Below are 25,143 nucleotides of genomic sequence, written 5' to 3'. Positions count from 1 at the left end.
CAAGGGAAGAGATATAAAGGCAGCCAGCACGATCCCTCCTGTGTCTTCCGCGCCCTCGCACCGCTTTCCTCAGAGACTTACTGCCTACCTTCAATGATCAAGCCCGACATTACACAGCATGCACGCACCAGCGCAAATCTGGCGGCTGCTGGCGGCAAGACGATCCCCGAGTATCTGGAAGGCGCTTTCCCGCACAAACACACCTCAGATGCTGTGGCCGTCGCTTCGATCCCCGCCTCCGCTTGCGTCCCGGACCCTGTTGATGGAGCTACTGCAGCTGCTCCGGAGAAGCTGAAGACCTTTGACGAGGAGGTGCTCGGATACCCGCTTGAAGGTCCACCCGAGGTGCCGTTCTACATCAAATTTAAAGGCAAGGGCAAAGGTCGTCCGGTGATGTACGACTTTGACAGGTCGAGTGTGGCTCAGGTCTACGGTGAGTCTCCCCTCTGCTTGATCTCTCCCCTCTCTTTTCTCGAAACGAACAACCTCTGATGGCCCGATACCTGGGTTGGTGCGGGAACAGAATACGCAGTCCAGATGAGCGTCCCAGAACCGGTCTTCAGTCACATCACTAGCGGAGCAGCGTAAGCTTTCCAAGTCCCCTCGAACATCTCGCCATCCGTCGCGTTGACCTCTGATTCTGCGTCCCAGTACCACGTGCGTGAAACAGTCACATGCGCTCCTTCGAAGTGACCGTGAGTTTCCATGGTCTACGCGGTACCCACACGGCGGGCAGCATCAAGAAAGCTAAAGAATTGGCTTGCGCTTCGCTCATTGAAGCAATGCTCGCTCGCAATCGAGACGAGTCCAAGCTCAGCGCTTAGTCTCAAACTCCGCTCCTACCTCGCTCCTCTCTGCTTTGTGCTTCCTCTCTGTGGAACACTCACACCATCCCAACGCACCTTCACACCGTCGCATCCTCGCATTCCCACACACCCAAACCCTTAGACACAAGCAAAAGAAAGGAAAAAGACGTCGCGGGAATAGGCTGGATCTCGTCAAGGTGCGAATCTTCCCATCATCAGCTACTGTGAAAGACTAGCGCAAAGCAAACAAAACGTCTTCGAACACTTCGACGGCCCGCCGCATGCCGGCCGCGCTTCATCCTCGAAAGACGTCTTCGATCGAGACGTTCGTGGTTGTCGCGTCCGCTCAAGTCGTCGTTCTGCTGAGCTAGAATGGTGCTGCTTTGTGTGTGCTGCTGGAGACGAGGCGTGACGCCTTGATGACGAGTGCGGCGTGACTGAGCCAGAAAGGGTGCGAAGCATCGACGATGTCGTCTTTGCTCTTCGAATCCCAGCAGAGAGAGATTGATCGGACTTCTGAGAAGAGTGGCGTGAAGACGTCGGCTGAGATGGCTGCGTTTCACGACTGGGTGTGACGCGGGATGGAGTAGCGGGAGAGGTTGGGTTTGCTGGAGTCGCAAGAGTCGCTTGGGCAGCCGAGGTCGCTGCAGATTCCGGTGTCACTGAGGTCGCCGGAGCTGGAGCCGAGGGAGGCGGTGGTGTCGCTGTCTTTGACAAAGGTGTTTCTACAACAGCAGAGGCTGATACCGCTGGTATGGACTCCGGCTGGCTCAACTGTGCACTCTGCAATGATGGAGGGCCGGGAGGAGGCGGTGTTGCTTTATCCTGCTGCCGAGGCTCAACCCAGACTACAGCAGGCGCATCCTCCGCAGGGCTCAGATCCTCCTTAGGACTCTGGGCCGCCACTGCTCCGGAAGCCTGCACAGTCTCAGCCGCTATGGGCTTTGCCTCACTTGGCATGACTTCTGCGGAGATGACCTCCACATGCGTAGGCTGCACGGTTGTAGGTTGGAGTGATGGAGCCTCTGAGAGCGTAGCGTCTTCGGGCGATGCCGATCGCTCTGACGCCGGAGCGACAGGAATCACCGAAGATGCTCGAGAAGACGCCAATTCAAACAGCGGCGACGAAGCAGCATCGACAACAAGTGAAGAGTTCGGCATAGAACTGGTGAGGTCGATGACTTCCTCATTGCCAACATTACCTCCCATTGGTTTGTCCGCGTCTGCAGACGCAGCTTCGTCCTCGTCATCCGACACGAGATCCACGTAAAGGCGCGATGTGTTGTCGGTAATCTTGAGCAGATCGGCGAGACCAAAGATGTCGTTGTAAGGCAATGTTTCGAAAGGCGTGGTGCACCGAAGAAGCTCTTCAATGTTCTGTCGCTTCGTCTGAATAGAGTCGATGAGCTCTTCGTCTGAATCGCTGTGAACCGTGACGATGTCTGTATCATTGTCGTCCTCTGAAGACGAGAGTACCAGATCTGGGGTATCAATCTGTGGTTGAGACGGCGCTGCGGGATGACTAAGTCTGCGTTTGGCTGACGAGACTTGCTTGGACGGATGCAAGATAATGCTCGTAGGGGTTGGCTGATAGTTGTTCCACATGGGATCGGCAAAGTCGACAACATGGTCATCACCCTCTTGCTGATCGGAACCCTCGTCCTCGTCCACTTTGCCCAGCATGGCCTTGCGCCTCGCCTCTGCCTGCAAGAATTCGCGTAGATCCGGATCGTTCGCAGCTGGATCCTCTTCGTCGGACTCGGACTCGCTGCTGGATGCGCCCGTGATCTGAGCTCGATGCGAGGAGGGCATGCGTGATGGATCAAAGTCGTCTTCGTCGTCGTCCCCTTGCTCCTGCATCTCTCTGGCTTCGGGCCGATCCTTCCATCCTTGCAATTCTTCGTCCTTGATGAAAACGCCAAACTCCATGCTCTGCCTCAAGCTTCTCAAGCTGCCTCTGTCCTTGACCACGACGATGGGCTCTCCATTTGCGCGATTGCCGAGATATATCTCGTCCTGCTCCTGCAAATGCGCGTCCTTGAAGCGTTCGAAGATGCTGTCCCATTTGCGCTTGAGTCGTTGTGTGGACTGTTGGTGTAAATACTCGACGGTCTCAGTGCCATCGGGATTGTAGCGCTGAATACTAGTGCGGAGCTGGGAGGTGAATTGCAGTCGTCGTCGCTTCTTGGGTTTGTCGGGCTGTTCGGACGGGGGTAGAGGCTTGGATGATTCGAGACGTGGACGCGAGGGTCCGGCTTCTGAGCTCGTTGGATCTGGTGGTCGATACATGGCTCCGACGAGTGAGCTGCTCGTCGCCGTGTTACTGAGCAGGCAAAGCGGCGTCGACATGATGGCAGTGCTGAGTTGAAGCAGAACACCACGAACGCGAAACTGTCAGAGACAGCCCGTATGCGCGTCAGCCCAAGCAAATTCAGGGTCCACTTTTAAATAGTCACCCTAATTTATATCGCCGATTGCAACCGGAAATGCCGATGCCTGCTCCACCTCTAAACCTCTGAGAAGTCACGCTCGGCATCTCGGGATGCAGCCGACAACGCACTGACCTGCCGCAGACTGTGCCAATTCTCACGATTCCATCATCCTTTTCCCCTTGACCAACAACATCGTTGCTGATCAAAGCAACTCCGCGAGTCGCTCGAAAGGTGTCACAGTGATGGGCGTGTGAAGTTTCCCGATCTCGTCCCACCATGTATTTCGAGAGGAAGGAGCTCATCCAATCCGTAAGTCTTCTGTTCCGGTGTTACGCTCCAGAAAGCCAAGCTGACTCCCCATGATATGCTCGAACCCTCCTTTGTTTGCGAATATCTACAGCTGGATCTCCTCTGCTTCATTCTCTTCGTTTACACATGGCTGCTGGACAACCAAACCTTTCTTCTAATCGTCAAGGCTGCTTTGCAAGTCCAGTTCTGCAATCCGGTCCAGATGCACCCCACCTGGTCTCTGCCCTTCTTTGTCGTCTTTCTATGCTTCCTCAACTTGATTCTTGCACTGGCACACCTTTGGACTCCGCCGAGCCAGACGAATACGGGCGATGCCATCTTTATCGATTTCGTCGGGCACACCGCCATTCCGGGCCGGTTGCACGTCTTGGTGATTGATGCCTTTGTCTGCTTTGTTCAGCTCGTCATGACGGTGGTTGCGTTCGAGACGGGCAAGGATGAGCTCAAGCCTGACGACGAGCCGAGTGCCTTGGATGATGCCACGACAATTTTGGAGCAGGACGATTTGGGACAAGGATGGGATGTGCGCGACGAAGAAGCAAGGTTGTTTGGACTAGACCAAGCCGACGAAAGGAAAAGGCAGTCCACGAGCTTGACTCATCACATTGCCGTCGTGCGACTACGCCCTATCTACGACCAGATCGTGTCGAGGCAGTTCCTGCCGAATCAGCCTTCCGAAGAAGCGAATGTAGCGCAGCCGGAAGCATCCCCACCCCTCCCAGCACCCGTGCAGCTAGATTCCGCAATACCCGCTACGAGTCGCATTCGGCGCTTCTCTCGACATTCCCGCGCAAGTGCAATTCATAGACCAGAGCAGGCTGAAGCTTATACAGGGCTGGGCCCTGTGTCGGCAGACAACTCTTGGCCGCCCATGTGGCTTGTCGTTGCGCGCAATCTCGTCGTTGGTGGTGCCAGAATACCTTCCTTTCGACCTACGCAAGACCTCGCATCGATACGTACCAACTTGACCGGAAGATTCGGTCGCATCCTCAGTCACGCTCCTGACCGCTCGCAGTATACACGCATCAATCCAGACGCACCACCGGATACTTGACCCTAGGTTAGAACTAAACGTCCTCGTTTCAATTTTTGTACTTGTACGCTTTTCTACAGCAAATCAATGAATTTCGCTACCGTTAGATGCAGATTCATTTCGAGAGAGCACAACGACGAGCTGAAAGGGGAAAGGGAGGAACAAGAGTGTGCGACTCCTTCAAAACGTGCCTCTTCATGTTTGGGTATCAGGGACGATCTGCAAGAACCACGTCTCGCTTCTGGCCCTCCAAACCCAAACCAACAGTTTGACCTGTCGGAGAAAGTATATCGAGCACTGATGAGGCGAGAGGGTTGATGTTTCCTGTTTGTTTAAGTCATGAACCGTGGGTGAAATAGAGGTCCACAACTAGATAAGACAGGAGTGAGAGAGGGTCGGCAATCGGAAGGAGCCATCTCACAAACGGAAACCAGCGAAACAGCAAAACAGCAAAACAGATCAGAAAGGTGGTGAAGTCAGACCGGTGTGGCGCCAACCAAAAGGCAGGTTGTCGAATGTCGACTTTCGGCTTCGAAGAGTATGGGCGTATGTTCTGCATTTCTTTTGTGCAAAGAGAAAAATAAGATCGGGGATGTGTAGAATGTAGGCCGCTCATGGGTGGAACGGTAGATGCAAGGGGTGGAGTGGCGAAAGTGTGTGTGGGTCGTTGCTGGTGGAAGTAGTTCGTAGCCGAGAGAGAAAGGTCGAGCTCGTTCCGAGAGTTGGATGCAGGGTCGACAAAAGAAATGAGAAAGAGAGAAGACAAGAAAGTTGCTAAAAACACAATGGGGTGTCCGAAAACCGCATCGCCCTCTTGAGATGAACGGATCAAGCCTCCTTGAACTTTGCGCTACGAATCCACAAGCACGATCATCGCCTTTTGTGGGTGGTGGTGAAGGGGGACAATGTCGTATCGAAGGATCCGCTTAGATGCTCGAGGGGTAGAGCATGACACGGACACGAGCAGAGAAAGCCTGGGGGGGGATGTTGTGGGCGAACTTGGCACGAACAACACCCGAGTTGCCGTGAGGGCGGGTGATGCGGCCCCAGAGGACGCGGATCTTGGAGCCACGAACCTCCTTGGTGGCCTTGTAGACGTAGGCGACGCGCTTGCCAAGGTAGAACTTGGCGTCGTCGGTCTTCTCAACACCCTCGATCTTGATGAGGGAGGTGTGGCACTTGGCGACGCGCTGCGAGCGCTTGTGGCCCATGATCCTTCCCTTGACGTAAAGACGAGACTGTTTAGAACGGTAAAGGGGGTACGGGTCAGCAAAAGACTGTGTGCGGGATTGGTTAGAGGGTGTCGGAGTGCTGACAACGCAGAGTTGTCCATCAATGCCGGACATGCAATCGAAGGAGATGAAGTCGATGAAGGCGAACTGTGGCCAAGAATGTCGTTTGTGTCGTCGAAAGGTGGTATGGGTGGATGATGCGCAACGTCCATGCTGATCGGCGGGGCAGTCGCCGTAGGTTTTACTGAAACGACCGACAGGGCTTGTTGGTGTTGATGCAGGGCCACCGCGACACTGCTGTGACATCTGCGTACGGGTCGTCCAGGCCAGTGCCATCAACGTGTGCATACGTCTCGATTCTGATTGGTCCCGTCTGCAGATACAATGCCATGCATCGTCTTCGACGTTCTTCTGTAATAACGACCGCTAGATCTCCGTCACTAAGCCTGTGTATTTGAAGCATATCTTTTTCCATGGTGTTGTCCAGTCATTGAGAGACCAAGCATACACAGACAGGTTCTGCATGTGACTAGATCATGATCGCTCCCACTGCTTCGCTGTGCCAGACAGTCCAGAAATCTTCGTGCCACTTTGTCCGCATGTTTCCGTCACGTTGACGAAGCTTCCGATGGCGAGATTACGAGCTCTCCACCTCTACCAAGCGTACATAGCAGTTGGATGTATATGTGATGGTGGTCCTCATGCTGCTGCTGAATGCCCATTCTGTGTCGTCGGAGGGTCTTCGTGCATGCATGGGTCCCGGCTTTGCGATACCGGTATTGGTGCTGGCGTTGTGGCGGGTTCTGCGTTGTCGTATGCGCTCCAGGCGTCGATGATAGCTTACCATTTTGACGATGTGTGATGTGTTGATGGTCTTGACGGTGGATCGGAAGGAGCAGTGTTCTCAACACTCAATCTTGGTGTGCTCAGCGGGCGGACTCGAGTGAATTGAAGGTGTCCGCCAACTCGAATCGAAATCTCTCGACTGCCCGCAATTGCCCAAATTCGCAACTCTCGCAGTCGAGGTCGCTGAGAGCGCTGAGAGAGCCATCCGCTGCCGTTGTGATTCTCCAGAGCGAACGAATGTCGGATCCGCTCAAGTTTGAAGCTCGGCATTGCATCACGTGAGATACTATAATTTTATATCGGACTCTTCAAGTTGAGATCGGGGGGTTAATCGCTCAGATTGCGAACAATCTTCTGAATTCGTATCCGATGAGTCGAATTTTGGAAATTTTGAGACGCAGAGAGACCCTGACTTTTCTCAACTTTGAACAGCAACCGCCGCCGCCGTTTGGGTATCCATCGTGACGAAACCTTGCTGTCTGTCGCCCACCACATTCGACGATCACTTGCTTCGGTCTCGTGTCTCGACATCTTTTCTAAGCGTTGCATCCGACTCATTCTCTAGCACAACACTCCGACAGACGACATCATGACGCGCACACGACACGGCAAAAAGACGCACCACGCACGACGCGATGTCAAGCGTGGCATGAGGACAAGAGCCAGAAAGCTCGACCCGGACCAAATCCAGGCCCACCTAAATGACCCCAAGAAGCTCGATGCGCTGCAGAATCCCAAGGAGCTCGACGTCGACAAGGCCGGTCTCGGTCTGTTCTACTGCGTCGAGTGCGATCGACACTTCCCCTCGCAAAAGGACCAGCTCACCCACATTGCTTCCAAGCTGCACAAGCGGACAGCCAAGAAGATCACCGAGGAGCAAGCCTATACTATCGAGGAGAGCTTGAGGGCTGTGGGCATCGGCATCGACAACAAGCAGCGTTCGTCCAAGCCTGCCGAGCCCACCAAGGAGATGGCTGCCTGAGTGCCCAGTGCGACTGCTTATCAGACCATCCCGACGAGAAATGGCGAATGTTACCAATCCACCATTGGGTGTGGTTGTGTTCCACTCTGCAAAGTGAAAGCCACCAAGGCGCCTCGCTGCGTGCGACGCTCACATCTCTGGATTCACCATTCAATCGTTTTCGGTGATCATCCGACAGCAAACGTATCGTGGTCAACAAGGTTGACCAAGTAGTGTTCACACGGGTCATTCCTGGCGCTCACCGTTTCTCGCATACACACGTCTGCTTCCATGCACCGTAGATACGGTTCAGAGGGCAGGCCAGCTCGACCGCCAGTATCCCAGACCTGCCTCTTATACCCGTTTTTGCATCGTCTCGTTTCCGCACTTTGTATTTCTAAGCAATCCCAAGCCTGTCGTGTATCAAGTACGAACCATTTGGTGTTTCTCCGTGCTGTCAATACGTGTGATCGTTGCATCTAGAGCTGTCCCCCAGCAAAGACGGGCGGAACGTTGCTCAGTTGAGATTGAACCTTTCCCTTTGCTTGAGAGTGGAGTAAAAGTCCGAGTCCCGAAACCTCGAATTCGTCGAAAGCAACACCGAAAAACATTCAACCAACGCGCCGTTGCTCTTCGTGTCAATTCCCACATACGTTCATTCCCACCATCATCACCGCCAATCGCAGCCATAGACACGGCAGCTTGGCGCGTTGCTCTCAACAATGGCAGACATAAGTACTGTCGTCAGCTACGACTGGGGCACTTCCTCCGATCTCAAGGCGCTCTACACACAGACGTACACCATCTTCACCTCGTTGCAGCGCATCCATCAAGAGGCTCTGCTCACAGATCGCGCAGGCCATGGAGTTGCAGGCTCATCTGTGCTTCCCTCTGCAGAGACCATTCAGTACTACAACCGAATTAGCGAGCACTATGCGCGCGCCATCCAGGACTACCTCGAAAGGATACAGCTCGACGACGACGTAGACTCAGAGCAATTCCAAACATGGCGGGATACGCAGACCGTACTTCGCCTTGCGGAGGTTCTCTACTACCCCAAAGATGGACGTGGCATCAGCGTCGTAGGTGAAGAGCTTCTGCATTGGCTTAACTCATTCGATGTCGCCCCTACTACTGAGGAGGGCCAAGAAATCGCAGAATCTGCTGTGCCCCACGAGCACCCCTCTTACTGGGACTATGTGCTCCGTTGCGTCCTTCGCGGCTTCCACACTTCGGCAGCTTCGGTGCTCAAATCGCTCGACTCGCATCCTTCTTCCGCCATCCGAAGGGTAGCTCACAAAGCTGCTAAGTTGCTCTCGACGCTCCCTCGCTCCACGCGTTTCTCAATGGAGCACGAATTTGTCGCAGCGCACCGCAGCTGGCTTGCCAGTGTACGCAAGCTCATCAGTGGCCTGGAGCACGAAATGGACGAGATGGAGGCGGAGGCAGGTAACACAGAAGAAGTCGAAGATGAAAGACTCGAATACGAGGCACAATTCAGGTGTCTCCTCGAACTCATGGCGGGTGTCAAGGACCGCATCTTTGAAGCGTGCGAAGATTGGCGCGAGGCGCTCGGTGCTTGGGGCACCTTGGTGCATCCGACACTCAAACGCGACGATGTGCCGACCACCGCAGCCATCATCTTGGAACAATTTCCCGTCGATGGTACCATCCCAGCCGAGATTGCCCAACAGCACCTCATCAAGGGCGAAGTGCGACAAGCGGTGCAGAAGGCGCAGGAGATCGATATCTGGCTCGGTGCTCATCTGGGCGATCTTGCAGACAAAGTAGGACTGCTGGAAGACGAGGAGCAGGCGGCAGGACCGAGCGACTTGCGTCAAGATCTGCTTCTTAAGTACGCACAGAGCTTGTTGGACGAGCAAGGTCTGTGGAGGATCAGCATCGACTACCTGGGTGCATGTGGAGCAGCGGGAAGAAAAAAGATGTCGCATGTTATCTTGTCAGTGCCATTGGAAGGGCCGGGTCCCACAGATGATTTGGATGATGCGGACGAGGCGATGGACGAGGATGCTGATGTCGGTGGCACCATCAACAAGAACAGCGAGGTCAAGGGTCTGGCACGAGCAGAGCAAGTGCTGAGGGCATGCTCGGATCACGGCCTCGAGTTGGAAGCGCGCGTGGTGTGCCAAAGAATGTCGCGCCTGTTGCTGGAACAAGGTCGATACGGTTTGGCTATTGCTTACTGTGTTCGAGCATCGGACACGGTGCTCATCCGCACCATTGGCGACCGCATTTTGGGAGAATACGTCAGCCGAGGAGCCGAAGCGTTCAATCAGATTGTTGAATCTTTCCCCTCGTCGCTCATTTCGCCCTCCGATGCCCTCGATCTCAACGGCGACGAGCTCAGCGACGAGCAGACTCTGGCTCTCGACAAGCACGCTCGAGGATTCTTCTCAAAGCGGCTTGCTTTCCTAGCACGCTTCCGCGACTTCCACCGACTGTATGCCGACGGACAGTGGGCTGCTGCTGCAGGGTTGCTCGTTGAGCTCGTCACCACCGAGGCAGCGCCGGAGCGGTTCCTCGCTGTTTTACTCGTCGATGCAATCCCGTTGCTGGAAGACGGTCACGCCACGTGGTTCGACCGCTCGCAGACGTTTGAGCTGATCCGCATCGTCGAACGCATCACTAACGCTGTTTCGATGCATCCAGACATGTCCGATCACTTCCTGGGATATCTCAACCAGCTTCTCGGCATCGAATCGTCGTCTCCTCAGCAACAGCAGCAACAGCAACAGCAACAGAACAAGGAGAAGCCGCAGACAAACACCGCCAACAACAACAAGAGCAAGCAGGACCACTCCTCGATCTTGGCTTCGGACAAGCTGGATGCAGTGAGGCTGTCGCTTGCACGCAACTTGGCGCGTGTTGGTGTGATGCAGGTGGGCATTGCTTAATCTCTCAATACGATCGTAGACGGTGAAGACTACATAAGGATGCGTGTGAGTGAACATGTATAGTGTCGTGAAGTGAGCAGGTCGTGGCTGTGTGGGGGGACTTTTGAGGTGTGGAGGGAGGATTCGAGTTTGAATTCCGAAGAGCGCGCTCCGGACAAGGCCAACGCGCGCCATTCGCGGGTGGAGAGAAACGAAGGTCGCGTAGAGTGAAATGCGGCGCAGATGTGTCACTCCAGAAAAACGCAAGAGAACAACAGATTTCCATGGCTCGGTCTTCGATGCTTCATAGTCATCTCTCCATCCATCTCTAGACATCCTTCGTCACCATCACATAAGTCTTACTGCAAGCATCAACAATGAACTCCAAGGGTAAAGGCAAGGCCGATGACACTTCAACCTCGGCGTCGACCGATCAACAACTTGACCTGCTTCCCTGGGTGGAAAAGTACCGCCCGGCAACACTCGACGACCTCGTCTCCCACAAGGACATCACCTCCACCATCCAGAACTTCATCGACAAGAATCGTCTGCCCCACTTGCTCTTCTACGGTCCACCGGGAACTGGAAAGACGTCGACTATCCTCGCCATGGCACGCAAGATCTTTGGGCCACAGTTCCGTAACAGCGTTCTCGAGCTTAACGCGTCCGACGACAGAGGTATCGAGGTGGTTCGGGAGCAGATCAAGAGTTTCGCTAGCACCAAGAGTGTATTTAGCTCCAAGGGCGGTTTCAAGCTCATCGTGCTCGACGAAGCTGATGCTATGACGCAGGCTGCCCAGGGTGCGCTCAGACGAGGTAAGCTTCTCACAAACAGAGACACACACTCTCTCTCGATCCTGCAACAGTTTCTGCAGTTACCTCTGATTGATATCCGCTTGCACTCTATCTTGTCCCTTGGTACCTCTATCAGTGATTGAGCAATACACGAAGAACGTGCGATTCTGCATCATCTGCAACTACGTCAACAAGATCATCCCGGCCATCCAGTCGCGATGCACGCGATTCCGATTCAACCCGCTCGAACTCGACCAGGTGGAAGATCGCCTCAACCACGTCATCGAAACGGAAGGCTGCAAGATCACGCAAGATGGAAAAGAAGCGCTGCTCAAGCTGTCGCGGGGCGACATGCGTCGCGCCCTCAACGTGCTGCAAGCGTGCCACGCTGCTTCAGACAACATTGACGAGACGGCAGTTTACAACTGTACGGGCAACCCGCATCCTCAGGATGTCGAGGCCGTGTTGAAGTCCATGATGGAGGACGAATTCACCACGGCGTTCAGGACGGTGTCGGAGCTGAAGACGGCAAAGGGCATTGCCTTGGCTGATATGATCAGTGGAGTGTACGATCTGTTGGCGACAATCAAACTACCCGCCAAATCTAGGATTTACCTGTTGGATCACCTCGCCGATACCGAGTAAGTCTCCACTTAGACTCCGACATGATCTTACGGATTTGACCCAGCGCTGACCTCGTCCTCCCACTTGCATTAAACCTCGACCACCTACACTGCACTTTCTTTGGTCCCACAGACATCGACTGAGTACAGGTGGCTCGGAAAAGATCCAACTCACCGCTCTGCTAGGTGCTGTCAAGGTCGCTGTTGAGCTCTCGCAGGCATAAGGCGAAGCGCGAATAGAACAGCTCAATGTTGAATCCTTTCGCACACCAACAATTCAGCATTGCAAACCGCATTGATCCAGGACTGGCTTCGTTGCGCAACCACAGCACACAGCCGACATCTTGATTGAGATTGATAAACTACATTCCTTTACGAAGCGATGGATAGAAAACGAAACATGGGGCAGGACAGAGAAAGCAGAAGAAAGGATTGTTCGACAATCGATCATCAAGCAGCGGAAGCCTGGTTCTGCCACACTAAATCGAGCTCTTCCCGGAGCGTCTCCTCCCTGAACCGGAGACGAATGTCCGGAACATTGCTCTTGGCGACCACATTTCCTCTCGGACCCGGCAGCTGGAAGTTGGGCCCAAGCCAATGACGCTTGATCTCCATCTCCCAACCCGATTGCAAAACCGAATTGCGCGCCAACTCGCACATGTCGGCGGGTGTCAGCTTGTAGATCTGCGTCGCGACCGAGTACTCCTCAAGCAAAGGCTCCTTAGACAAGTGGAACTGCAGCGGATCGTCGGTGCTGATGGAAACGTTCATGCCGAGCTTGAGGAAAGTTGGGAACGGGTTGCGGTCGTACGACAGGAAGAGCGCATTGTTGCTCAGTGGCGACATGGCCAGCCCAATCTGCTTGAGATAGTAGAGGTACTGCAGCGCGGGCACCTTTCGCAGCAAGATGCCGTGCGAGATGGACTGCGAAGTCAAAAAGGCAGCAGCCATGTGGTCCGTGTCGCCCGCCTCGCCGGCGTGGGGGCGCAGGACGAATGTGTTGAAGCCGCGTAGCCTTCGCCACTGGTTCAAGCTCGAGATGTTGGCAAACATGTAGTAGAGCCAATAGTTATACGGGGGGCTGTCCTTAAAGTCCCACAGCTTGGGCACGGGGAACTTTTTGTGAACGCGCCTCTCTGGTTTGCTCTCGTCATCAACCAAATCAAAGCCAACGACGCGCTGCAAGAAAACGTGGAGCTTGGGGTGACTCTGCGGATTCTGCGTGACTTCGAACAGAGGCTCAAAGACGTTGCGGATGATCTGCTCAAAGTTGTCGACGGTGCCGTTGGCCTTGTAGACGTCATAGAGACGAGGCACCTGGATCAGCCATCGGACGTTGGGGCTGAAGAGGCCGTTGTCGACGACCCAGCCAGCAAGCTTGTCCCATTCGCCCTTGGTTCTACCGTAGATTGAGACACGGTATTCGGCCATCTGATACTTGCTCTGCTCCAAATCGGTCATGACCTCCTTGGTGAGCTCGGCGAGGTATCTACCTTTGATGAGGTTGTCGGTCTTGAGGAAGATCTCACGCAGACGCGACTCGCCCATGGGGTTATACTTGAGGTTGAACTTGTCAAAGCGATGAAAGGCGTCCTGGTGAGCGTGCATGTCGAGTGTGTCGATGCTGAGGTCGTAAGCAGTAAGTTTGAGCGATTCAAACACTTGCTGCAGCGTGAGATCCTTGCCGTCACGGTGGATGACAATGTCATCAGGGAAACGCTTGATCTTGGCCTTGATGAAGCGCAAGAGATGCTTCTGGTTCATGGAAGCACTATGGTGAATGTGAGTGTCGACCTTACGAACATTGTAGAAGTCACGGTGAGGGACGCGTTTCATGTCGGCGAGCTCGCGGTACTCGTTGAGGAGGAAGTAGAGGTTCCACTTGCTCTCAAGGTACTTGAGTCTGCGCCAGGCAAAGCTCTTGACGGGACCGTCCGAGATGACGCTAAGCAGATAGTCGAGGTCCTTGAAGTATTCCCTAATGGTAGGAACGTTGAAGAGAGGGCTCTTTCGAGGACCAGTGGGGGTGGTGGCAGGCGCAGGCTCATCGACGCTTGAAGTTGGGGTAGACAGTGCTGAAGGAGCCTTACCCTCGTAGACCTGGATGACCCCGGTCTCGTCCATATGCCAGGTGACGTCGGATCCGTTGCGTGTGTGCCTAGCCGGGAGGATGACATCCTGTTCGCGATAGAGACCAGGCTTTCCACCAGTGCTTTCGAGAAGAGCCTGGGCTGCCTGAGCATTGGCTGGACTGGCGGGTGGGATGGGCGGCGGAAGCGGGTTGACAGACGTAGGACGCACAACGAATGACGACTCGGGGGGAGGATTGAAGAGCTCCCAGTGAGGACGAGGAGGAGCAGGGTAGATGCGCCAAGGCTTAGGCTTGCCCAAGTCAGAGTCCCAGGAAGATCCATCAATTTTGATGGAGCCCTCTGCGACAGGACCAGAGGGTGTGGGGAAAGACTTGTCACCGTTAGCAGCCTCTTGACGAGCACAATGTTCTGCGTCCCAATTCTTGGGGTTGTCCTCCATAGCACCTTGAAGACTGGCGCCCATGTACTTGTCCCTTAGCTCAAGGCAGGTCTGCAAGCTGGCATACAGGGCTCGGAGCTCGCCCGAGAGTTCAGAGTGGACGGCGACGTTGGAGGCGTCCAAGTGGGTGGGATCAGCCGCATCAGGTCGAGGCGCGAGGGGAGCGTGAGGAGCCGCACCAAGACCGGCAGCAGCAGCAGCGGCTTCGGCAGGAGATGCGGCAAAATGGGCCGCCTGCTGGGCGGCTTGGAGGTTGGTGTGCTTGGAAAGAGAGTTTTGAGCAGGTTGACCATCGTAAAAGATGGTAGCTACGTTGGGAGGAGGAACGTGACTGCCATCTCCAGAAATGTCGAGATCAGCATTCGAACGGCGGTCGTCTTGAAGAGAACCCGAGGAAAATACCGAAGACCTCTCTGCGAGCGAAGTGGAAGCAAAAGTGGGCTCTAGCTCGTTCTGCGAATCGGCCGTGAAAGAGCCCTGAAGACGAGTGGGGATATCGATGGCAGGAGAGCTGTGGTGAGAAGAAGAGACACGTCGATGAGCCCAGTAGTGGCCATCCGACTCGTGGAGACGCTTCTCATCGGCTTCCGAGTAGTGCGAGGCATCTGCACGGGTTGCAGGGGGAGTGCCAGGCGAGACGCCATCCTGTTCGAAAGGGTTCCTGTCGCTGGACGCAGGCGACGAGTCCCTGTTGGATTTGTGCAGAGACAAGTTCCGTGCCAGGGCGGAGAGATCGGCGTCGGCGGGGTTCGGTCTGCGAGTGCCGCACATGATGGGCAAAGGTGATCTTGAAATCGCCGTTCCGAAGCGGAATCAAGTGCAGCGATGCGATGCCCTAAGGGAGAGAAGGAGTGGGTTAGCTTGGACCGGGCGGCGAGCGACAATTTAGGCAAGCTGGTCGCACAAATAAGAACCTAGATGGAGCTCAACTCGGATCGTATTAAGAGAGACAACGAACAAGAAGAAAAGGGACGAAGGAGCAGACAACCCGAGTTGGCTCTTTAAATGCATTCGACTCACTTATCTTTGGCGAAAAGCAAATTTTGACACGAAATGCATAGACGGATACTCGGATTTGGCCGGAGAGACTGAGCGGCACAGACAGATAGCCCACTGTGCGCTTCTCTCGGTCGAGTCAACAACATTTGTTCGACGCGTCTTTTTGGTGCAGAGTCGATTCGAAAACACGCGCCGGAATTCAAATTAAGGGAACAACACTTTCAAGATCTCTATTTTCGCTGTGAATCGGGATTGCAAGAGAACAACACCTGACACTCGATGCGCGCGCAGCTCAGCATTACCTTCAGTGTCCACCACCATCACTACATCGCATCGCCATCAACCATGGAGCACGCCTTGCAATCACTCACGAACACGCTTGACGCAATCAACTCGCGTCAGGCTGCTGCACGCAAACGCGCCAGGAAGGGACTCGACGCTACTCCGTTCACCTCGGCCGTCCTGAATCGCGAGGGCTTCGAGATTACCACTTACATCCGCGATGCCGACATTCAGACAGAGGCCAATCTATTCTGGTATCCTCCTCTTCCGCAGTCTGCCTCCGCCTCTCGCGCCGGTCCCAGCTCTTCCAACCACAGGTCGGCTCACATCGCCTCCACTCGCTCGGGTGGCACAGATGACCCCAACGAAGCTGATCTCTTGCTCGCGCCTCGTTTACCCGAGCCCCGCCATGTCGCTCCTCCCACGCCCTTGCGCAACACCAATGTGTCCAACAAGCAGACCTTCCAGTCTCAGGATGACTCCGGCGTCGATGCACGCGTTCTGCTCCTTGCAGCTCAGCGTCTCAATGATACATGCGGTAAAGGCTCCCGAACTCGCAAGCACATCAAAGCCATGTTGAAACAGTATGCCACATACAACCACGATATCAAAGCCTACGAGCAGCACATTCGTCAAAGCGAAGCACAACTCCGCGCCACCGCAGAGGGCAAACCCATCGCCGCGTCGCAGCAGCTTTCGTCCAGCGATCTTGACGTTTCTCACGGTCAAACATCCCGTTCTGCTATCGATCAGCTCCAGGCGAATCTGGCAACCGCCCAAGACAGAATTCAGAAGGAGGAGCTCGAGATTCTCGCTCTCGAGGAAATGATCGAGGAGCTGCGGCAAGCACGCTCCGATTGGCAAAGACAAGAGCTCGAACGTCAGCAAAGGGCCCAAGCACAAGCAGAGGCTGCCAGGATGCTACCTCGAGAACAAACTTTCCAGCGCGCATTCCCACGCGCTTCTTTGGCTAAAGCACAGCAAGAAGACGTCACCATTCAGCATGAAACGTCCCACGCTGACACTGTCGCCGAAGGTGACGACTTGGTCGATAGCACCGTCGACGTCACTCAACAGACACAAGACGACGAGGATCAGGAGCAAGACCAAGAGCAGGTGCACCAATTGACCTACAGCTCAGCACATCATGGCACCGTCGATCAGCAAGACCAGCACGAGTCCGTCGTCGAAACAGCCCATCACGATATCTCCGTTTCGCAATCGTTTGGTGACCAGGCCGACCTCACTATCCAGCAACCTCGCGAGCAAGAGTCTAATGAGCTGATTGCAGACATCGCGGACACGTCTGCAGCCATTGATCCCGTCCCTGTCGCAGAAGAAACACATGTTGCTTCTCCCCAGAAACAGCCTCCGCATCTCTTGGTCAATGCGACCCAAAGCTCCCAAGAGCTCGACAGGGCTACCCAAAGGGTCTGGGAGGTGTTTGGCGATGCTCTCCGATCCGTCGTTCCCGAGCGCGAGGCCGCCGACTACTTCGACACGCTCGATGCCTTGAAATCGCTCATGAGCGGCGGTAACGCACCCAATGCCGGTGATTACTCGGTGGGCTCCGTTCAGACGTCTTCCACCCTCTCCACCTCCGCCAGCGAGGCATCTGCTGCCGTTGCAGCTCAGCTCACGCCTGAGGTTCTTATGACCGCCTTTGTCATCTTCCAGATGCTCGTATCTGAGGAACCGCACCGCATGAACATCGATGAGCTCAAGATGCGCGGGCACGAATGGTGGTCCACTTCCGGCATGCAGGTCTGGCTCCACGCGCAATCTCATGACGAGCACGACGTTCCAGGTCGCGTCGAAGCGTTTGAAGACGGCCAGAACCTGGCGAGGAAAGCAACCTATGGCATGATCTCGAGGCAGCTCTTTGCCATCAGGCGACAAAAAGGGGTTGGCCTCGTTGGTTTTGCTTGATGTCTGCGTGTCGAGCTGTCTTAAGGCTTGAACTGGTATTGTGAATGGGTATATGTATTGTAGTAATCTTAAATTAGCGTTCAGTTATCTCATGCTTCGATGAAGCTGCCTGTTTATTCGGTGAAAATGAGGCTTCTATGGTTCATGACTCGCTTGTCAGGATGCCAACCATGGCAGTGTCGATCATGGAATCGATGTTAACCCATGAATGGGTGAGAGCTATAAGCGTGGCAGAGGCATAGCACAGCATGAAGAAATGAAGTTGTGAGAATTCAGCATATACAGAATGCCAGCGTGCATGGATGGCTTCGGCGAATCACTTACCAAACAATCTGGTGCCGTCGCGACCGGCGCAACGCATCAACTCTTCTTCACCACCAGGGTGAAATCGAAGGTAAGGCGTGATGTTGTACACTTTTCCATAGAAGGCCGACCATGCATCTTCGGGTGTGTTATGCTTTTTGAGCTCGGAAAGTGTCACTCTCAACAACGAAGTGACGCCACCTCTGAGATCTGTGCTGTTCTTCAGTCTGGCCCAATCTAGGGGACTGCACCCGGGTGCAAGAGCGACCTTCTTTCGACTTTTGCCGCCTGTCCCTTTCACACCAGATGCACCTCCGACACCCGCAGGAGCTGTCAATGCTGATGTTGATGGCGGAGCAGCCAGTCCGCCGCTGCGAGGAGGTGCCAGCGACAAGGGTGGGGCCATTAGGGTATTGGACGATGGTGGGTGTGACGCGACAGAATGCAAAAGCGTCGCGGCTTTCGCAGGATTTGACATCGTGCTGGCCACTTTGTTTGTCGATGAGCTTTGTCTCTGAGCACTGTTCAGGCTCGGAAATGCGGGAGGTTCGTCGTCATTCAGTACAGCGATGCTTGGACCATCGTTGGCACTTTCGAAGGGGCCAGCGTCTGAGTCAGATAAGGCATCGTCACCAGGCGTGGAGAGGTGGATGCTATCGAGATTGATGGAGGACAGTTCTGCTGTCGTTTGAGATGCTGCCATCAGGTCTATCCGATCCGAGGGTTGGTTTTATGGGCGTAGAGTGATGCCAGCAAGGTGGAAGGAAAGCTTGAAGCCAGTATGGCAGTCTGGCAGGCAGGCCATTCAGGGTTATCGTTCAAAAAACACGTAATGAGGAATAAGCCACAAATTTAGGTTGGCTGTGCGTGGCGGTGCCCCCGGCCGAGTAGCTGCTGCGCAGTTGTGATGCATGTTGCGCTCATTCGGTTGCAGCTCAGGCCAACTCGAACGTCACGCATCCACTTTCAGGCTTTAGCTTGAAGCTAGATTGTCGACCTCTTCTTCGCCGCTCACCTTCACCATCAGACACACCCATCACTAGCTTGCCACCGGCCGAGCTGTGGTCATCCATTTCATAGCTAAGCTAATCGACCACACGGCGGATCAGCATGTTTGCGGCCAAGAATCCTTTCGAGGACATTGTTCTCAAGGCCACCTCCGATGAGCTCACCTCGGAAAATTGGGAGCTCAACCTCGAGGTCTGCGATAAGGTATCGTCTGGCGGGGAATCTGCCGCACGCAACTGTATCAGTGCCATTCAAAAACGCTTGGTCCATCGCAACGCCAATGTGCAATTGTACGCCCTCACTCTTGCCGACGCTGTTGCCAAGAACTGTGGTCTCACTGCTCACCAGGAGATCGCCAGCAGATCCTTCACTCAGACGCTCGCCCGAATCTGTCTCGACCGCAACACACATTCCACCGTCAAGAAGCGTTGCTCTGCCCTTGTCAAGGAATGGGCCGGAGAGTTCGACGACGAAAGCTTGGGTCTTATGAAGGAGACCTACGAAAGTCTCAAATCCCAGGATGCAGTTGCAGAAGAAGACGCACCCGAGACTCAGCAGCCACGCGAGCCAACGTCCGAGCAGCTTCGTGCCGAAGACGAAGAACTCAGGAAGGCTCTGGAACTGTCCATTCAAGATCAAGGCGGGCGCAATGCATGGAACAGCTACAATACCCAGCAGGCCGAAGCATCCGGCTCCTCTGCTTCCGCTGCCGCCGCCCCCTCCAGCTCATACATACCGCAGCCTACCTCGCAGAGCTCAGCAGCCTTCGCGCAGCAGCAAGGACCGTACGCGAACGGTGCCACTTCTGCACCAAGCGCTCAGCCAGCCGCAAATGCCGCTACCCCGGCCGTAGCTTCCCGAGTGCGAGCACTGTACGACTTCTCTCCGACAGAGCCTGGCGAGCTTGCCTTCTCGCGTGGGGAGATCATTCGTGTTCTGGACAGCGTCTATGAGCACTGGTGGAGGGGCGAAGTGAGGGGCGAGGCCGGCATCTTCCCCGTCAATTACGTTGAGGTGCTACCCGACCCCACGCCTGCCGAGCTGCAGAGAGAAGCAGAGATGGAGGCTCGCATCTTCTCTCAAGCAGCCGACATCGAGAGGCTGCTGAGCAAACTTCGCAGTCTCGACCCCGCTCGCGACAATCTCGCCGAAGACGAAGAGCTGCAAGAGCTCTACCAGAAATCGCTCGCCATGCGACCAAAGATCGTCAAGCTCATCGATCGATACAGCAACAAGATTACCGAGCTTAAGGCAATGAATGACAAGTTTGTCCATGCCCGCGGCTCGTTTGACGAGATGATGGAGCAGAGTCTCTCCCGATATAACCCAGGCGGTCATTCCAGCCAAGACTACCTTCGTCCTCGTCCTGACCTTCAGCAGCAGGTCTCCACCTCGTCGGCCGACTACGCTCAGCAATCTGCCTATCCTAACGCACATACTTATGCTATGCAGCAAGCACCCTCCCCCAGCAATCCTCACGACCAAAGCCAGTATCCGTACAATGCGCAGCAACAACAGGGCTATCCTCAATCAACAGGCCCCACGCATGTTGAAGAAGGTTACAGTCAAGGCACTGGAGTTGCTTCTGGTCCTCAGCAACAGCAGACACCGCTGAGCTATCAACAGGCGCCACACGAGCAGCAGTACACCCCTACTCCTCACGATGATGAGAAGCGCAGGCTTTTCGAGCGCGCGAGGGCCGAGAGCGAAGCATTCCAACAACAGCACTTCCAGCCCCAGGGTCACGGATCTGGTAGCGGCTACAGCGGAGGCTATCCTTCGCAGGTTGACCCTTCCGCGCTCAATCATCAGATGGGAAATATGAGCATTGGTGGTTCCAGCAGCTACGCTTCCCATCCTGTCGGCCACTAGCAGGGCCAGGCATACCAACCACGTTGTTCCCCTCTCGGCCGCTCATGTGTGCAGTAAATCTTCCTTGACTCCTTTTGATCAGAAGACCGTGGCATTCGCATTTCAACTCCGATCGATGCGGTCCATCATCTGACCTCTTGAACAAAGCTGATTGTGAACAAAGCTGATTGTGAACAAAGCTGATTGTGAACAAAGCTGATTGTGAACAAAGCTGAATGGGCGTGAATCGTAGCCGTCGTGGTTAGTGAGATGGAAGAGAATTATGCACGTCCATCATGAGCATTGAACTATTTTTTTCCGCATAGAGGGCATTGCGGAATAAAGTAATCTTTCTGCGGCAATCACGAAGCCCTTTTTCAGATCTCGACTCGGGAAGGCTCTAGGCAACATGCTGTATGACAATTTTGCACCCGCGATTTATCCTTACCATAAACGTGCATTTCAAGTTTTGGCTTGCTTCGGCTTTGATTCATGTTTTGTCACCTCATAATAAATTCACGAGGATCCTCTCGCTGGAAAGTAGGGTAATAATATCGTGATCGCTTGTTTTATTTTCATTGTTACAAACCGTTCCACCACTATTAATCATATAACTGCATGCTCCCACTGCAAACGCACAGTATATTACGTGGCCAGTGCTGTGTTTGAGAAAAGCTCGTTTGGAAAAATTTGTTTTCGGGAATCAAAGTGGTGCAGATCATGTGTCTTCCTGCTTCACAGTAAACCAGTCACAAGAGGGTTTGACCCACTAAGCAGGTACGTCTGATCGAAGTTACCAGGAAATGCGCGGAAGATCAAGCACCGATGACGAAAACCCGAGCAGGAAATACTATGATTACTGCATTTGTCGCGCACATAATATCAGGAATTGGTGACTATCACCTTGTTAAGGATTAAACACCTGGTCGAAAAGACGCAAACGTGGCTTTTATCTTTTGACAGCATTGCTCAGTAGGTTGTACCGATTACCGTCAGTATGATCTTTCAGATTCACAAAACGGCGACTCGGCAACTTAAAGATGAGGGCTATAAGAAAGTAAGAATGTCCTCAATTTCGTGAAATTGAGATCTCCAATTCTGAACAACGACAAAGTCGGACACTTGGAACACGGTAAGAGGCGGTAAATTTGCAATTAACTTATCGCTGGTATTCAATAAACAGCAAACAACCTTGGTGAATTTAGAGTCATACCCATTAACAATGTCACTCGATACGGAGTCAGGTGTCCAGCACGCAAACGAATGAAACTCGTAGGAGGCGCATGAACCTGTCAGGAACGAGATGTCGGATCGCTGAAATGGCGAAACCTCGGGCCTAGATGGGAACACAGCCACAACGCCACACTCAATTGAGGGACGAGCGAGCATAAGTCCGCCGTTGCGAGCTACGAATCGAAACGTTGAGGGCAACTCACGGCCACAGGAAACACACCAACGCTGCAGGCTCACTGATCCGATCGAGTCTTGGAAGCAAAACATTGATGCATTGATCAGATGCATGTCCACGTGATCGATCACAAGTCATAATCGTCTGCTATGATGGCCGGTCGGCCGGTCTTGTGCCGTTCTGCAGTTCGCGGATGAGCTGGCAAGCCACTTTCTCGACATCGCCACCTTCCTTGAAGAGCCTGAAGACGGTGGTGCGAGGTAGCATGCTGGTTGCCTTGTTGAGGCGAGTCTGGAATGTCTGCGCTTGGCGAATCTCTGCTTCGGATAAGGCGCGGCTGGACACTGATGCTTCGGCATTCTTGTCTGCGTATCGGTTGGCGGGCAAGTCTAGTGCAGTAGGCGCCCTCGGCGGGTACGAAGTATCAAAGAATGTGGATTCGACTACGCCAGCTCGCCTTGCTGACGCTGGCTGGGTGAATGCACTTCGAGGAGCCTTGGGCAAGGCGTCGATCAATGGCGTATCAGAGGAGCTGGAGGGGTTTCCAGCTGAAGCCGGCGCGGAGAGGCCGAGGGATCCGGGTTTATGAGAGGCGGGGCTGCTGACATCTCGAATAAAAATGCCACGAACCTGAGAAGGGCGCTCAGCCGCTAGAGCGCAATAGAGCTCTAGATCGAGCTCGCCAGAATCTCCGACCAAGATAAACTGGGAGGTGCGAAAATCATCGAGAATCTTGACAACATTGGCTCGTTTTCGCTCGCCAGCCGGTTCGAGCCAGCTGGAGAGCAAGCTGCGAGCTCCACTTGGGTAATGTTTGAGAACGAGATGGCTGATGGGAAGTCGCACCGTCTGCAAAAAGTCCAAGACGAGACTGTGGAGTTCCAGAGGAGCATTGGTGACGTAGTGTAGACCAGCACCCAGTTCGGTCATGGCATGATACCAAGAAGCGACACCTTTGACCTCAGCCTCGTGGTAGGGAAGCACGAAGACGTTGCGTAGGATCTGTCTGGCGCCCTGCACGACGCCAGTGTGCTTGACGGTATCGTCGATATCCGAAATGATCCTGACACGGCGAGCATGGTCCTCGTGAACGGGGAAACGTCGCCATGGCGTCTCAGCACCAGTCTCTGCTGAGCCTTCGGCTATTGAGGTGAGCAGCTTGGCTCTTACCTCGACTGCTTCGATTTGATCCGGGCTGGCTTGAAGCGGATCGGCATAGTGACGACAGAAAGCGGAGAGCATGTGCCACGGTACCACGAGACGATGCTCGAATTGGCCGGTCGAGTCAGCTGTGAGACGGGTGGATGCGAGGGTGAGACGGCGACCTTTTTCGTCGCAGGCAACGGCGCCTTTGATGACGGGCGCGATGTCAATATGTACATCTCTGTGTGGCGATCTGTAGACCCAGTAGGCCTGTAAGCGGTGCGAGAGGTTGTGGTGGAAAGTGGTCACCTCATCGAGACTTCTGTTGAGCCACTGAGCTGAGCCGCCAGATAGCATAGTATCGGTGCGTTTGGGCGGCTGGGCGAAAGAATCGGAGCGATGAATGGGACTGGACTGTTGCTCGGCTTCCCTGGCGGCCTCGTTGGCAGCAGCAGAGTCAGTAGGAAAGGCATTGAGGTTCTCCAGAAGACGAACGAGCATCTGGTCGTCGGCATTTTCGATAACCTTACGGGCGATCCTGTCTGTGCCATGCTCAAATTCATGCTGTCCGGACTCAGAAGGGGTAGTTGGGCTGTCATCGATTCGTTGCGGCTCTTCCACAAAGGTGGCGGCGGGTGAGGAGTCTAGGATCGAGGAGCCTGGAGGCTGAGGTTGGATTTTGGGGAGACCTGCGAGTTGTCGTGCCATCTGGTTGAAGATCCTCTGGCTTCTGGTGGGGGCATCAAGCGATTTGGCGACGAAGCCGTTGAGCGCGACGTGAAGTTCGATTTCACCATCTTCGAGATCCTCGGGAGCATCAATGGTAGCCCAGCCTTGAGGGTGACGGTCGCGAGCCACCTTTCGCTGAGCCCAACCAGGTAGCAAGACCACGTTTTCGATACCAGCACGACCCGACATGTCTCTGATACGAGGCAAGGAGGAACTAGACGAAAAGTCGCTCGATTGGCCTGCTCTGACATGCCTGTTCGAGTTGACAGGTGAAGCAGAGGGGAGTTGAAGTTTGGCTCGCGCTGAACCGGCGACGGCTTGCCAATCCCGAGTGGCGAGGTAATCGACACCGGAAGTAAGAAAAGAGCCAGCTCTGCTACGTATACGAAAGCGGCTCATATTGGTAGGCTCCTGAGATGTGCGAGATGAACGCTGATCATTTTGATTCATGGAGATGCGGTCGACGACGCGGTGGCTTGAAGCGACGAGATGCTGCTGTTGTTGAGTGGAGCAGCATGCACCTCCTTCCGGAAGGCAAGGAGAGATGGGCTATCGTGCTCGCCGAGGTAACGATAGCGAGGAAAGTAACGTCAACTTGGAAAAGGGGGCATAGGTCATGGAAGGTGCGTTTCGATGGTGGTCGAGACGGGTGTTGGTTTCGCTTTTTGTGTCTCTCGGCTATCATGTGGAGAGTGGCAGATTTCAACTGCACAATGAACAAATTGCCTTTGGCTGGCGGGGAAGGAACAAGAGCTGACTAAGGAACACATAAGCTCTGCCAGAAACACAAGTGAATGTAACTGTGTGAAGTGGCCGCGAGGAAAAGGGGAAAGGGGAAAGGGGATAGAGGAAAGGCAAAAAGCGATTATCATCCAAGTCCCCACGTTTCTCCGGAAGTCCATCTTCCAATCACAGTTGGAATTTCTAGGCGAAATCGAATGAAACAGCACCAGAGCGAGTCAGATCAGGAAAGACCCTGAGCTAAGAAGAAAGCAAGAAGAAACCAAGATGAACAGAAAGCAGCCCCA

General features: G+C 54.4%; 11 protein-coding genes across 11 annotated transcripts; 7 read left to right on the top strand and 4 right to left on the bottom strand.

Annotated features, from left to right (window-relative positions):
• Positions 1–93: 93 nt before the first annotated feature.
• On the top strand, positions 94–824 carry EX895_002193 (uncharacterized protein; the record flags this gene model as incomplete). Its single annotated transcript, XM_029882792.1, has 3 exons — positions 94–433; positions 524–584; positions 671–824. The coding sequence occupies 3 exons, from the start codon at positions 94–96 to the stop codon at positions 822–824; spliced, it is 555 nt and encodes a 184-aa protein (XP_029740937.1).
• A 349-nt stretch (positions 825–1,173) lies between these two features.
• On the bottom strand, positions 1,174–3,155 carry EX895_002192 (uncharacterized protein; the record flags this gene model as incomplete). The annotated part of the gene is made up of 2 exons (XM_029882791.1): positions 1,174–1,243; positions 1,321–3,155. 2 exons carry the CDS (start codon positions 3,153–3,155, stop codon positions 1,174–1,176), a joined length of 1,905 nt encoding a protein of 634 aa, XP_029740936.1.
• Positions 3,156–3,514: 359 nt separating this feature from the next.
• On the top strand, positions 3,515–4,601 carry EX895_002191 (uncharacterized protein; the record flags this gene model as incomplete). Its single annotated transcript, XM_029882790.1, has 2 exons — positions 3,515–3,547; positions 3,639–4,601. The coding sequence occupies 2 exons, from the start codon at positions 3,515–3,517 to the stop codon at positions 4,599–4,601; spliced, it is 996 nt and encodes a 331-aa protein (XP_029740935.1).
• A 905-nt stretch (positions 4,602–5,506) lies between these two features.
• On the bottom strand, positions 5,507–6,659 carry EX895_002190 (uncharacterized protein; the record flags this gene model as incomplete). Its single annotated transcript, XM_029882789.1, has 2 exons — positions 5,507–5,818; positions 6,657–6,659. 2 exons carry the CDS (start codon positions 6,657–6,659, stop codon positions 5,507–5,509), a joined length of 315 nt encoding a protein of 104 aa, XP_029740934.1.
• Positions 6,660–7,247: 588 nt separating this feature from the next.
• EX895_002189 (uncharacterized protein) lies at positions 7,248–7,640 on the top strand (the record flags this gene model as incomplete). The annotated part of the gene is made up of 1 exon (XM_029882788.1): positions 7,248–7,640. The coding sequence occupies one exon, from the start codon at positions 7,248–7,250 to the stop codon at positions 7,638–7,640; it is 393 nt and encodes a 130-aa protein (XP_029740933.1).
• A 701-nt stretch (positions 7,641–8,341) lies between these two features.
• Positions 8,342–10,534, top strand: EX895_002188 (uncharacterized protein; the record flags this gene model as incomplete). Its single annotated transcript, XM_029882787.1, has 1 exon — positions 8,342–10,534. One exon carries the CDS (start codon positions 8,342–8,344, stop codon positions 10,532–10,534), a length of 2,193 nt encoding a protein of 730 aa, XP_029740932.1.
• Positions 10,535–10,890: 356 nt separating this feature from the next.
• Positions 10,891–12,155, top strand: EX895_002187 (uncharacterized protein; the record flags this gene model as incomplete). The annotated part of the gene is made up of 3 exons (XM_029882786.1): positions 10,891–11,329; positions 11,445–11,949; positions 12,065–12,155. 3 exons carry the CDS (start codon positions 10,891–10,893, stop codon positions 12,153–12,155), a joined length of 1,035 nt encoding a protein of 344 aa, XP_029740931.1.
• A 226-nt stretch (positions 12,156–12,381) lies between these two features.
• Positions 12,382–15,234, bottom strand: EX895_002186 (uncharacterized protein; the record flags this gene model as incomplete). The annotated part of the gene is made up of 1 exon (XM_029882785.1): positions 12,382–15,234. One exon carries the CDS (start codon positions 15,232–15,234, stop codon positions 12,382–12,384), a length of 2,853 nt encoding a protein of 950 aa, XP_029740930.1.
• Positions 15,235–15,807: 573 nt separating this feature from the next.
• Positions 15,808–17,673, top strand: EX895_002185 (uncharacterized protein; the record flags this gene model as incomplete). Its single annotated transcript, XM_029882784.1, has 1 exon — positions 15,808–17,673. The coding sequence occupies one exon, from the start codon at positions 15,808–15,810 to the stop codon at positions 17,671–17,673; it is 1,866 nt and encodes a 621-aa protein (XP_029740929.1).
• A 1,413-nt stretch (positions 17,674–19,086) lies between these two features.
• EX895_002184 (uncharacterized protein) lies at positions 19,087–20,856 on the top strand (the record flags this gene model as incomplete). The annotated part of the gene is made up of 1 exon (XM_029882783.1): positions 19,087–20,856. One exon carries the CDS (start codon positions 19,087–19,089, stop codon positions 20,854–20,856), a length of 1,770 nt encoding a protein of 589 aa, XP_029740928.1.
• A 1,534-nt stretch (positions 20,857–22,390) lies between these two features.
• On the bottom strand, positions 22,391–24,514 carry EX895_002183 (uncharacterized protein; the record flags this gene model as incomplete). The annotated part of the gene is made up of 1 exon (XM_029882782.1): positions 22,391–24,514. The coding sequence occupies one exon, from the start codon at positions 24,512–24,514 to the stop codon at positions 22,391–22,393; it is 2,124 nt and encodes a 707-aa protein (XP_029740927.1).
• Positions 24,515–25,143: the final 629 nt, after the last annotated feature.

Source organism: Sporisorium graminicola, chromosome SGRAM_13, assembly GCF_005498985.1.
Source record: "Sporisorium graminicola strain CBS 10092 chromosome SGRAM_13, whole genome shotgun sequence".
Lineage (NCBI taxonomy): Eukaryota > Fungi > Basidiomycota > Ustilaginomycetes > Ustilaginales > Ustilaginaceae > Sporisorium > Sporisorium graminicola.
This window is presented reverse-complemented; position numbering and strand designations above follow the sequence as displayed.